At 41.7% G+C, this 14352-nt stretch overlaps 1 protein-coding gene across 14 annotated transcripts in view; it reads right to left on the reverse strand.

Annotated features, from left to right (window-relative positions):
- LOC123775282 (zinc finger and BTB domain-containing protein 14) overlaps positions 1-9510 on the reverse strand; it is a 52254-nt gene extending 42744 nt beyond the window's left edge. For 7 of the 14 annotated variants that reach the window (XM_045770281.2, XM_045770287.2, XM_045770291.2 and 4 more), the window contains exons 1-4: positions 9218-9371; positions 7896-8027; positions 4829-5356; positions 1501-1773 (exon numbers count right to left, since the gene is read on the reverse strand). In XM_045770281.2, the coding sequence (XP_045626237.1) occupies positions 1501-1773; positions 4829-5356; positions 7896-8027; positions 9218-9265 (981 nt within the window). In that variant the 5' untranslated portion in view covers positions 9266-9371. Of the gene's footprint in view, positions 1-1500; positions 1774-4828; positions 5357-7895; positions 8028-9107; positions 9157-9217; positions 9373-9402 lie in introns of those variants that run through there. The other 7 variants (XM_045770285.2, XM_069311600.1, XM_069311601.1 and 4 more) reach the window with 4 other exon arrangements.
- Positions 9511-14352: the final 4842 nt, after the last annotated feature.

The following is a 14352-nucleotide window of genomic DNA, read 5'->3' on the forward strand; positions in this document are numbered from 1 at the left end:
GTGAAACTGTTATGGTCAGGGACATGACATTGTATTCTGGTAGGAACACTGACATACCAGGTCAAGAGCCACATGAGTTCTCTGGCAGTGTTGTGAAAACACTTGAGGAATCATTGCTGAACAAAGGACATATCCTGTACACTGACAACTACTATACCAGCCCCTTACTGACCAGATTCCTCCTTGACCATAACACCAGCGTATGTGGCACTGTCAAGACACACAGGACAGAAATGCCAGTGTTTGGCATTGGTATTGCAGTGGGCACAGCACAGTGGTTAAGTGAAGAAATGAGAGTAGATGGCTGGGAGTTGGGGACAGGTGGGGGGGAAGGGTGAGTGGGTGTATGGGAGGTGGGAGGAAGGGTGAGTGGGTGTATGGGAGGTGGGAGGAAGGGTGAGTGGATGGCTGGGAGTTGGGGACAGGTGGGAGTGAGGGTGAGTAGATGGCTAGGAGTTGGGGACAGGTGGGGGGGAAGGGCGAGTGGGTGTATGGGAGGTGGGGGGAAGGGTGAGTGGGTGTATGGGAGGTGGGGGGAAGGGTGAGTGGGTGTATGGGAGGTGAGGGGGAGGGTGAGTGGATGGCTGGGAGTTGGGGACAGGTGGGGGGAAGGGCGAGTGGGTGTATGGGAGGTGGGAGGAAGGGTGAGTGGGTGTATGGGAGGTGGGGGGAAGGGTGAGTGGATGGCTGGGAGTTGGGGACAGGTGGGAGTGAGGGTGAGTAGATGGCTAGGAGTTGGGGACAGGTGGGGGGAAAGGGTGAGTGGGTGTATGGGAGGTGGGGCAGGTAGGGAAGAGGGTGACTGGATGAATGGGAGATGGGGCAGGTGAGAAGTGGGGTGAGTGGATGGATGGGAGGTGGTGAAGGTGGGAGGTGGTGAAGGTGGGGCAGGTGGGAGTGAGGGGTGAGTGGATGGATGGTGTGGGAGGTGGGGCAGGTGAGAGAGGGGAGGGGGGGTGTTAATGGATGGATGAATGGAAGGTATGGCAGGATTGGAGGGCAAGTGGATGGATGGATCAACTGCGGTCCTACAACATTAGTGCCATATGCTCAAAAATTGGTGCTCTCAGCATCACATCACCTCTTTCAGAACTCATACTTAGTATCTAATCTTACAATTACAGCCTTGAAAAACTTATTACCAAATCTCTCAACACTTCTTATTAACCTAGAAGTGCATACTGCTTTGAGTTGAATACTCCTGTTGGACTTAATTGGACTCTGCCCAAAACGCTTTGCATAATAGTGGCTTTGGGCATTGTATGTACTAGCTCTATCTATAAATCCATCAACTTTGTATCTTACCCTGTATGTATGTACCTTACCTGAATAAAAATTGATTTATAATTGGATCTCATCTGAACAAATCAAATCATTCATATCTTTGTTAAAAAAAATTCTTAACCATTAAGGGATACATGGTATAACAACATTAATTATTTCTAACTAGTTAAACTTTCAGAAAAAATTAACCTTTTAATTACTCTAAACTTTACTTACCCCTTGCAACTCTGATGAAACAGCCACGTCAGACACAATAGGTGGGTGTGACAGCATTTCCGAATGATTGAGAGGTTGTTTGTCATATTCACCAGTTAATGGAATGCTGCATTTGCCTCCTGTATCATGTTCTGTTCTGACATTTTCCATCTCATAAGAAGAATTATGAGTTTGATAGTTCAAGCCAGGGTCTGAAGCATCTATGCCCAAATCATTATCAGTGTCTATATCTTCTAATACCTCTTCTTTAATATCTGTTTCAACAAATGCATCCTGGAAAAAAAAAAGCATTGAATGTAATATGTTACGGAAATCTCTTACTTAGGCAAGGAGACCCTGCCTATTCCTTTTTACCCACTTCAAGACTCTACCCACTTCAAGACCCCACACCAATATAGAAGCATCAAGAAATATGGGCCAATAGGCCCTTTGCAGTTACTTCCATTCTTCCTTTTAACTTACCCAATATTATACCCATTGTTTCATGTTCTGTCTTGTGTTGAAAGTTTGTATTCACCTCATCCAAAACTGTTGTAACATGTCACCTCACCCAAATGCAGGTATAAAATGAAAGCTGTTTAAACTCTGTTTAGTGTTTGCAGGTTATAGTTGTGTGTGTGTAAACTAAAGTCTTTGAAAATGTAATAAGTTATTACGAAACGCGTTCAAGTGTCGCGTCAGACTAGAAATAAAAATGAATTTTGGAGAATTGATTTTCCAATTACCATCGACAGTGAAAAGAAACATAAGAAATATTGAGCAAATTCGTGTTAGAATTATGAATCTTACTTTTTCGGTTTATATATTATATATATATATATATATATATATATATATATATATATATATATATATATATATATATATATATATATATATATATATATATATATATATATATATATATATATATATTATATATATATATATATATAAATTTGCATTTATTGTAGTTAAAGAAGAAAAGTCAAACGAAGAAACAAACTAAGATTCAAAAGTTTTTGGCGCAGTTTCACAGTAGGCCTACAGGACCAGCACCCAGCACTAGCAAGGACTCCCTTCGTAAGCCAGGTGCAATTTTTCCTAATGCAAATGTGTCCTGGCATATGTATTAATTACTTTATTTTCTTTGAAGAGGGTTTTTGGGGTCGGACGGATGGAACGAATTCCGCACTGGAACGAATGGGCTTCACCCCATATAGTTTGTACAAGTGAGAACACACTGTACAGGCAGATGGCCTCCACAGAAAAAAGTTCAAAGGATGGCTATCACTTGTCTGTGAAAAGAAATGGGACTCGCAATTGCAATGGTGACTCAGGAAGGTCAGAGTGCTCTGACATCAGTGACTCATTGCTGGCCTGGAAGCCAGTTCCCAAAGAGCCACCTGTTAGTGCTTTGTGCAATTGGGGGTTTGAGATATAGTCAAGTGAACCATCTGGATTTGAGTGAATCATTTGCAGGGTTGGTTGGCTGTTTCAGTACTTCGTTTTGTTAACCTTGCAGTCGTTTGTATTGATTCGTTGACTTTCTAGATCCTTCTCTGGTGTTGGTGGGTAGTCATAAGCTCACACTAAACATAGAAAAGACCTACTACATTTGATTTGAAAGTAAATAATCAAACCAAATTCGTCTTCAGATAGACAATGTTAATAATTAACATTAGCATTAAAAATGATGCAAAGTGCTTTAGTCTATAGACAGACAAGAGACTAAATTCAGCACCCACATACAACACATAGCCAAAAATGTTTCAAAACCTGTCAGTATATTCTCTAAAATCAGATATTATGTTCCCAACTTTGCTCTCTTTTCACTATCTGTGCATTGGGTTTAACCACTGCAAATCACCTCAAGCTCATCATCACCCAGCAAAAACCTGCTATCAGAACTATAACAACCTTTGTCTTCAGACAACACACAGCCCCTCTGTTTAAATCCTTGAACATGCTGAACATACACTCGCTCCACACATTCTCTTGCGCTATTTACAGCTCCCTGTGCCTCTGGGAGGAGGCTAGGTTTTAGCTCTGGTCCCTTGCAGGCCAATATGATTTCTGTGGCTGATTTGATTCAGTATGGTTGGTGGAGGGGAGATGGGTTCCCCATCTCAGCAAGAGCTTCAAGGAACCACCAAGGAGCCTCTAGAAAAAGAGTACCAAAATAATTATGTATAGTGAACACCCTTATGTTGGCCTAGGAAAGAGCTTCAGTTGTCATTTGATGATGGGAGACCATAATCTTGAGGACACCTGACAAAAAATTATTTTGTGGCTTCCCATGACTGCTCAAAGACACTAATGAGCTATTGGAGCCATATGGACAACTTTGGTATTCAATAACATAAAATGTACAGTGTTATATTATGATGACTGCATGTCACAGGACATTCAACATAGGTTCTCATGGCTGAGTGGATAGTGCTCGGGGATTGTACAGTATTCAAAAGGACTCGGGTTTGATTCCCGACTAAGACAGAAAAAATAGGCAGATTTTCTTTCACCTGATGCCTCTATTCACCTAACAGTACATAGGCTCCTCAGTGTTAGATAGCTGCTACAAGCTGCAGCCTAGGAATGTGTTTGTGTTAGATAAAAGATATATGTAGAAGATATGATAGAGGAAAATAGGTCAGGCATCAGTACATTAGACAACCCGACAGTTAGAAAGGCAGGGTCTAAGAGATAACATCTCAGTCCTGCACACAGGTAGTAAATACATGATGACCTCTACTCTGAGGATTAATGACTATTATTATCCAATCATAAAAGAGTAACCTCCACCAATTAACGGTACAAGAGGACTTACATACGAACAAAACTAATGAATGTGAAAATTAATGAGTTTCTCTGGTCAAACCCCAAAATATATACGGACAGTAGTACATGTATTGTTTATGCTCAGTAATCCAAATTACATTGGGCCCCACCCTAGTCGAGTTAGCCAAACTTAGTACCAAGAGTCCAAAATTGAACAAATTCAAATTTATCCAGGTTTTCATTCAACAAAAATCTAAGGGACCTGAATTTCTACTCAAATTGTGAAGTAAAGAACTCAAACTCAAATTTAGTCTGGTTTCTTGTTCAGTATATGTTTTTAATCTGAATTCTAATTTGGGTTAAAAAAGAAAAACTTGAACATGGCTTAATTCAGAGACATGGGTTATAGGAATCCAAATTACTGAGCTATTACAGTACTTGTTTCTCCTTTGTTTTCATATTCATGCAAGTTTGTCTACTGTTATTATTTCGTATTAAATTTCAATTTTGCAGTTAAGATTAGCAAAAAAAAACATTAATTTCTAAAAAAGTACAAGTCTAAGGAAGTTACCTCAATATATCCGAGAGATTTTTCAGAAGTCTGATGCTGGTCAATAACTTGGTCTGCATTTTGAACTTGGATTTTAGAATGTTCTGTCTGTTTCCTCTCCTTGCAGAGCGGGGAGGAATTACTGGAAACTTGAGGGTATTCTCTTTGACTGTAAGTAATGCTCTCCTCACATTTCCTTCTCTTGATTTGTGAACTAGTTCGGTCATCACTCATATTGTGAACATTAACTTTCATTTTATTTCCTGAAGGTGGTTCATCAGGTACAGCCAAACCTTTAACTTGCAAAAGTTCAGCAGCTTTAATCAGCAAAGAGAGGGAGCTCTGAGGCACATTAACCTCACCTACATACATATAGTTTATTAGTGCTTCTAATTCACTGCATTTGATATCTTGAAGAACAATTACAGGATGCTTACAAGGTGTGCTTTTAAAAATCTTTTCAAGATATTCACTACAAGTTGACAAGACCAGTTTGTGTAAAGGGTAGCATTTTCCTTCACATGCCAAGGTCACATCTGTGAAGTTTTCCTGTAGAAAAATTTAAAATAGTTTATCACAAACATTATATCTTAAATAATAAGCACTTTTCTAATACAGTGAAAGTTAAACAGATGAAGTTTTACCAATAAGCATATTCAATAGATAAGTCTACCCAAACACAAAAATACCCAACTACAATTATAAATATGCAAATTCTTGTAGCTAGGGAAGTCACTGGTCCTAAATCGTTTGGTAAAACAACAACAAAAACTTTTCAGAGTTTCTAAATATAGTACAGTACGGTATAACCCATAATGAGATGTGTTAATAAAGAAGATATCCACAATCAAACATTTGGAGAAAAATATCTGTGACTAACTTTTTTTTTTACATCCAAATGCATGTCCCTTATGAAAATCAGAAAAGCAATATTTTTATAAACATCTAAATGTTTAAAATTAACAATTGTGGTTTTCCTTAATTTCAGGCATGTTTAACCCTTAACCCATACCTGGTTGATACCTGGTTGATGGGGTTCTGGGAGTTCTTCTACTCCCCAAACCCAGCCCGAGGCCAAGCTTAACCCTTTAAGTGCACAACACATCATATAATGGGCTGAGTGACTTGCAGTAACTTGCGCTCCACATCATATGATGTATTGGAGTACCGCGCAAGATTTGAAAGGCTCGCGGGGTAGAGAGAGCCCCCATATGCTGCCCAGGGGCTATAGTAAAGAGCCGCCGTTTTGTAAACAAAATCCAGCTCACGCTACCATCGCGTGGGAGGTATCAGTTACCCAACAGCCACCATGTCGAGCGCACGGCCGAACGCTTCCCGGGCGTTCGGCCGTGCAAGGAAAAACAAGAGATCATTCGTAAACATGAAAATGGTACACGGGTTGTTGAACTAGCTAGGCAGTACAACAAATCTATGTCAACGATATGCAGTGTACTTGCTAAGAAAAAGGACATTATGAGTGCTAAAGTGGCAAAAAAGGCGTATCAACAATCAAGAAACAAAGAATACAAACACTTGAGGATGTTGAAAAGTTATTAATTTGGATACACAAGGAGTTAGTGGGTGACAGCGTTTCAGAGGACATCATTTGTGAAAAAAGCAAGGCTATTGCATGAAGATATTATAAAGAAAACCCCTCGAACGAGTGATGCAGATACGAAGAGTTGAAGGTGAGCAGGGGATGGTTTAAGAAATTTAGGAAAAGAAGTGGCATTCATAGTGTTGTGAGAGTTACGAGTGTTGTGTGTTCTGAGTTGGTGGAGGAACACAGCGAAGAACTGACCACCGAAGAACTCCTAGCCCTTGACAAGGAGTAGCAACAAGAGGCAGCCGAGGAAATTTCTTCAGGGAAGGAGGCGGCAGTACAAAATGTCCCTTCTTCATTAATTAAGAAGTGGTGTAGAATATGGGAAGAAATGCAAAGTTTTGTTGAAACGCCTCACCCACAGGAAGCTGCAGTAGGCCGTAGCCTTAACCTTTTTAATGACACTGTGATGCCTCACTACAGAAAGTGTTACAATGTAGGGAAAACGAGTCTCCATGGAAAGGTTCTTAGTGAGACAAACAAGCAGTGAGCCACAACCAGGTCCTAGTGGTATGCCTGCAAAACATAGGAGAGAGAGTACCCCAGAGAAGTCATCACTACCTGATGTTATAATGGAAGAGGACTCCCCTTCCAAACACTAACACTCCTCCTTCTCATCACCATCTTCCATATGCCAACAAGAGTCATCAATAAAGGTAAGCTATAACTTGAACATACAGTACTATAATACTAAATATTTGAGTGTATTATGAATGCAATGTATTTTGAAGTAAATACTTTTGGGAGTGTGGAACGGATTAATCCAATTTACATTGTTTCTTAGGAGTAGGTCTAATTTTGTCCTGTACCCTGTGTTTCGTTTAAGTTCCTCATTTCCACCATACATAAGTACCTGGACTAAGTACTCGTCACCGTTAAACATGTTATTTTCAGTTGCCCAATCAATGACTATTTATATCTGCTTGTAGTTTTCAGTGTCTTCTACAGTGGCAATTTTTATGCTGATTTTTGTATCATCTGCAAAGGATGACATGAAGCTGCGACTAGTATTATTGACTATATCCTATATATTTTTGTCTTTCAAAGGATGTTCGAAAGGGAGCAGGAATTTGCAGACACTCATCCCAGAATCTTGAGGAATAAGGCATGAAGAGAAATTAAAAAAAAAAACTAAACCTGACAATGCTAGAGAGGAGAGAGTGGGGAAGACATAATACTTAGGAGGACTGACAGAGCGGACATAGTGGAATTGTTCACAATGAATAAATAGAACAAGAGGGAATGGATGGAAGCTTGAGATTCAGATATGTCAGAGAGATGTTAGAAAGTTTTCTTTTAGCATAAGGTTATTGAGTAAACGGTTGTAGAGGCAAATTCAATTCACAACGTTAAAAGCATTAGATAAATAACTGGTGGCTAGAAAAGCAGGGTCCAAGAGCTAGAGCTCAATCCTGCACTCAGAAACAAAGAGGTAAGAAGAATGCAATCCTCCTTTAAATTCCCCAAAACAATCTAAAATCAAACCTTTTCTCGAAGTCTTGAAAGTATATCACAGAATGTTGCATGATGACTGTTCCAGGATAGTAGCAGCATGCCATCTGCCATTTTTAAGTGCTGTAGTTCAATATCAGATGATAAAAGTTTCAACAAGATGCCCTGTAAGAAAAGCCATTAAAATATTAACACATTACCCAAGGTTGCTGCAAAACATTTCAAATTTGCCTACCAAATTTTTTGTCAACTACCATTCAAGCTGTCATTGCAATCAATCTTAGCTACCTACAGTATGTGCTTTAATATACTGTACCTACAATTTTCTCTCATCTTTTTTTTTTTTCATTTCATGTAATCTTATCATTTTTTTGTCTATAATTTTTGCAAGTATTTACAGTACCTCCTTAAAATTTTCTTAGATTAAGGACCTGCCCGAAACGCTGCGCGTGCTAGTGGCTTTACAAGACTGTAATTACCATATTTGTATCCTCACATTCCTTATGTACATTCTTGTATATGCATAAATAAAATAAAATAAAATAAAATAAAATAAAATATTTGAAAAAGCATATTTGAAAAAAAAACGTTGAATGTAATGAAACGCCATATTCTGAGTCCCGGAGGCTCCCCAGAGCTATCCAGGCTGATATGATTATCCCTAACTCTGACACCAGTCGATGTGGGTGGAGTTCTAGGCCTCCCAAGGACCACAAGCCAGAACTGGCCCCCCTCAGAGAGGCATGAGGAGCAATGGCCTATAGAAATGCACATGTGATTTTGGAACATTCTATATCTGCCATCGCCAGGACAGGCACCCAGAAAGGTAAGTGCCAGAAAATAAACCCCTATTCTGGTTAAAAACGATGAAAATGGACAAACGAGTGGACAGAACATGGTCTTTGACACAAACCTTGGGTTCGTGTCAGAGACCATGAGTACTATAGAAATATAGTACCGTCCTGACTTGAACTTGGATACCACCAAGTTCAAGTATGTTTATTTAGACAAGAAAAAAGCATTAACATCTCCTTCATCTTTGCCATCCTAAGTCCATTTCCATTTATATGTCTATTTTTTCTTATGATCCTCACACAGATAGAAGATATCGATAACTTAAATTCTGAACATTGATGCGCCTACCAACATCACCACTCGTGCTGTCAGCGGGAGGAAAACCTTCATGCAAACTGTAAAGTATTTTACAGTTTGCATGAAGGTAAATAGGTAAATATACCTATTTACCAGAGTACGGGTGAGAGCCACAGCACTGGAGCCGACCCTAGTCACACCATAACTGCATTACTCTCGTGATGGCTCAGAGTATTATCTCCCCACACTTTTTAACTACTCACCTTGACGACAACATGAGAATTAAAACTGAAAAGGTATATAACTTCCATTAAACTTGGTAAGCATCAATTGTTGGCTCATTGTTAGTGAATGCTGCGTAATACAGACGATAGCTAACTTGTTATCTTAAACTTTCCGTGATCTAAGTTACTTAAAAACGTTGTTGATAAAAGGGCATGTCATTTACCTTGACTGCAATGCTAACGTATATTACTAAAAGTTTAATAAAGTATTGCCAGCAGAATTCGTAAGTGACACCACCAACAACAACGGATCAAACGCTACTACTCACCGCTCAGCTCAGCAGCTCCTGCTATTTTAGAGGAAGCCAATGGTGCTAATACTAGCATATTACCTGTACAATTTGCAGTATTATTTATTTATTTATTTATTTATTTATTTATTTATTTATTTATTTATTTATTTACAAGAAGGTACATTGGGTTTATGAGAGTTAGTTTAGTTCATTTATTATGCACCCCATACCCATCTTGTGGGCGGTAGTGGAAAGGGTTACAGAGGCACATAATGGGCTCAGGGACTGAACCCCACAATTCATTTAGCTAAGCAAGTTACAATTTTGATGAGCTAGATACAAAATTCAATACCCATTGTCACTTCAGCAATGGGTTCGAGATCGACCACAAGTAGAGTGTCTAAAATTAAGCAACTGATATATGTGGAAAGCTAGTATCACAAATAGTCACTGCTTTTCTCAGCAAAAGCGGTGAAGTTCTGCGAAGAAGAAAATGTATTACCATGAGTGATCTGCTACCAGAAATTTAAACCAAATATCTCCAGTTTGCTAACTATATGTAGTAACTAAGTGACTGTAACCTATCCACCGCTGCCCACTGGATGGGGGGCGGTGTGCAGGACAAACATATAAATTTTGACACTAGCTCTCCACATATGTCAGTTGCTTAATTTAGAACCTGTACTTGAGGTCGATCTCGAACCCATTGTTGATGTGACGACTTATATTGAATTTTGTAACTAGCTCATCAAGATTGTAACTTGCTTAGCTAAATGAATTGTGGGGTTCAGTCCCTGAGCCCATTATGTGCCTCTGTAACCCTTTCCACTACCGCCCACAAGATGGGTATGGGGTGCTTAATAAATTAACTAAACTAACTAACTAACATGAGTTGGAGACTAACCGACTAAGTAGCATGCGCGCGCACCGAACGGGGTACTTAAAAGCGAGCCCGCGGGCTCAGCGACCACCATTTGGTCACCATTTGGTCCGGAAGACATCTCCCGTCACGCAGGGTGTTGTCGCACCACCACAGATCTCCAGTATCATCTATTGATACTGGTGATGGCTCAAAAGGGCCACCACTTACGAGCTACTCATGCCCATGCCACCTTTTGGGTGGCTTCATGTTCATCTTAACACATTCACGTGGGAGACATCTCCCGTCACGCAGGGTGCAGTCGCACGTTTTGGGTGGCTTCATCTTCATCTTAATACATTCACAAGGGAGACATCTCCCATCATGCAGGGTGCATTCCCACCTCCACTGATCTCCAGTATCAGCTCTTGATATTGGTAATGGCTCAAAAGGGCCACCACTTACGGGCTATTCATGCCCGTGTCACCTTTTGGGTGGCTTAATCTCCATCAATTGTAATGACCCTGATTGTAATACCTCGCCTTGTATCTATCTCGACCGCGCACTCCGCTACTACCACTGAGCTAACCGTGCAATCTCCGCTCTTTCTATGGTAATAACAGATGCTATACCGATCATATAAGATGTTAACACTCGGGCCGTCATACGAAGACGTAAACCAGTACACAGAGGAAGGAGAGAGAGAGGAAGAGGGAGGCAGAGCGAGAGGAGAGAGAGAGGAGAGCGAGAACGAGAGCAAGGGAGGGAGAACGAGAGCGAGTGAGGGCGAGGGAGAGTGAGACACTAGTGAGGGAGAGTGAGACAGAAAGATAGAGATAATCGTAGTCACAACCTATCGTATGAGTTACCGAGTGACGCTGCCACCACCCTGAGTTACCGGACAGGGGACCGGAGTGAGAGTCGTAGGTCTTGCAGATGGAGTAACCTACCAGGACAGGTGTAGGGGACAATTGAACGGTACAAGGATCCTGGCCTGACACTCGAATAATCCTGACCACTTGGGAACTATAGTGTACACAAGAATAAGGCGGGACACACCAACACTAATACCTCAACACGGAAGACGAACGGGGGGAGGAGTACTGAATAATTAAGAGCACTAGGTCACTAGGGCAAAGGGGACGGTAGGCCCAATATCACTAAAGCAAGGAACCATTAATACACATTTAATAACACTTAATATCTGACTTTATTTGAAATAATTAAATAAGACACTCCCTAACTATATTCCCTACTAGAGGCCAAGGGTACTGAATGAGGTGCTTTAGTACAAGAGAGCCGTACTTACTCGTATGTTGTTCCACAGTTTCCCTGGAGATGATGTTCTTTCCCAGAGTCCACACACACCTCCCTACTGGGCTGTGCCCACTCAACTGACTCTCCTGATCTACTGCTCCTCAGCTGAACATGAGGGTTTTGCATTTGTTGTTTAGGGGTTAATCCCTGAAGATTACCATGACGGCATCAATTCTGACCTCTTTGTGATTCGATGACCGTTGACCTGACTCTATGGCTAACTTATACAGAGGTGTAACTTTTACATTGTCTGCCGTCGCCTGACTGGCGCCTGTGGGTTGTTCATCCTCCACGTGGCCTGTTCATGCTGTTATGATGTTCATGTACTATGTACTGCTCTCTTGTTACATATCCCCCAATGTCCCGGTTTAAGAAAAACCGTGGGCGAGGAACTCGAACATGGCTTTTCTTATCCCAGACCATAAAGGAACTAGCACATGCCTCGAAAAAAAATAGCTACCCTATCTAAATATATACATCTCACAGTCGAGAAATATTTATAAAGACTCTCAACAATAACAGTTACCATGGTAACTCAAAATCCAGGCTGACCATACCTGCATGGCAGCCCATCAATCCTCTCAGATGACCAATCAACATTTGAAAAAAAATAACACAATTTATGATGACCAATTAAATTTATATTGGAACCATCTTTCCGCTGGTTCCCCAGTTCACCAGAGTCTACACAAAAATTTTCGTTCATAACTTATTTTCTCTGTAACGGTGAACTCCAAGTTTTCTGAACTTAAAAAAATTACATATATATTGTATATACAAATTAACAAAGTCTTTATTCCCGACGAGTCCGTTGTCCCGATGTTGTTGACTCGCCCATTGCTGTATTCTTGCTGTAGTTCTGCAACGATGCGTCGTGTTCTTCACCAACGATGTTCTTCAGCTGGCCTCAGTTGTTGTGAGAAGAGATCCACTCCCCTCCTGACTAGAGTCTTCCACTGATCTAGTCCACAATCTGCAGTACATCCGCGCTGCTGGTCCCTACTTCCGGGTCGTCGACGAGGCGATGACGTCGGTGTTGACAGCGATGATTGACTTGCTGTCCGGTCACAGGGGGAACTCTGGCGTACCTGGGTTCCATCCTCTTGTAAGATGTTGTCGCCTGCTGAACGTCTGCTGGCGATGTTCTGCCTGCCGCATACATGTTGCCTTCCTGGGAGTACTGAGACGTTGACACCAGACGAGGTCTTGCTTGATGAGTGAACAGCTCCAGTTCGTTGAGGCGGGGTGGGCGTGGCGGCAGAACCCTCGGGTCCCGGCTCCAGCTCTTGGGTTCCATCCGCTTACAGGTGTTTCTTCTGCTACGTCGTACTAGGCCTTTACGACTTTCTTCGTTATCCCATCATGCACATGATTGTAGGCCCAAGATGCAAATCGTGCATCCGCGTTGGCGTATCATGCACACTCTAGAGGGAACGTGCTGTTCTTACGTAGCCACCAAGTTTCACATCTTGTTGCTCGGCGCATCAGAAACCTCAGGAGTGGGCAAGACCTTGTGTAATCCCGCAACCGTTGCCCAATCCACTCCGTTGTTCTTGGCTGTTCATTTCCGGTCCCCGGTGTTCTTTATAGCAAGGCAGGTGACCTCATTAATGTCTCGTCTGATATGTTGAATCAGTCCTCCAGATGACCGCTAGTGTTGGCAGTTCCATAACCTCATTAAGTGATGAGGTGTTGGCCGTGACCTTGACTTGTAGCCGCCCCCACCATGGCAGGTACCACTAATAAGGGTGGGGGGGTGAGGGATGGAGGGGGTGATGTAGTGTGACCCGTCCTGTCCCTCGGGAACTAAACCTGGTTCCCGCCAGACAATAGCGGTGACATGCTACTCTGGCCTCAGTTGTAGAGATGGGATATGGCCGACAGTGTGGCAATGTGAGCAGACCTGGGAAAAGAAACATTCATAACTCATGTCTGGTGGAGACCTGGATATGCCCTGGAGGTTTTGAGAAAGATAACTCCTCCAGGGTAGGTAAAGGTACGTCACTCTTGACTAAGCACCTACAGTACAATTCTTTGCCTCTACCTATAACTCAGATGACAGCTGAACTCAGTTACTGTGCGCTCATGTGCGCGCGAGATCTGGTGACCATAGGGTGACCAGGCCTAACTTGGCTACTAAGTAAGGATGATAGGATGTCATCATCCTCCTCCGATTGAGCATCAGGAATAATCATTCCCTCCACTCTCTCAGGGACTGGAATTACTGAAGGTAATTCCAGTTCTTCCCTTGCTACATAAAGTTTCAATTTATTTATATGGATGGTTCTTTCCACCTGGTCTTCAAATATACCCTTAATTATGAAATTTACTGGGCCTAGTTTCTTAATAACTCTATAAGGGCCTCGCCATCTAGCTGCTAACTTCCTACTCTGATTGGCGGGCGCTGACTCATTCAACCGCATCACTAGGCTTCCCTCTTTCACTCTTAATGGTTGTACCTGCTTATCATAATAATGGGCATACCGTGTCCTTGCTTTCTTTGATGCTTCAGCTGCTATCCTCCATGCATTCTTCATCTTGGTGAGGATTTCTGAAGGATAATCCTCTCCATAACTAATAGTATGTCTGTTAAGCAGACCTGACGCAAAATTACACGAGTGTCCAGTAAACAGCAAGAGTGGTTGAGTATTTATTGACTGGTGCACTGCGGTGTTTAGTGCAAACTGAACAAAGGGCAACTGTTC

Source organism: Procambarus clarkii, chromosome 70, assembly GCF_040958095.1.
Source record: "Procambarus clarkii isolate CNS0578487 chromosome 70, FALCON_Pclarkii_2.0, whole genome shotgun sequence".
Classification (NCBI taxonomy): Eukaryota; Metazoa; Arthropoda; class Malacostraca; order Decapoda; family Cambaridae; genus Procambarus; species Procambarus clarkii.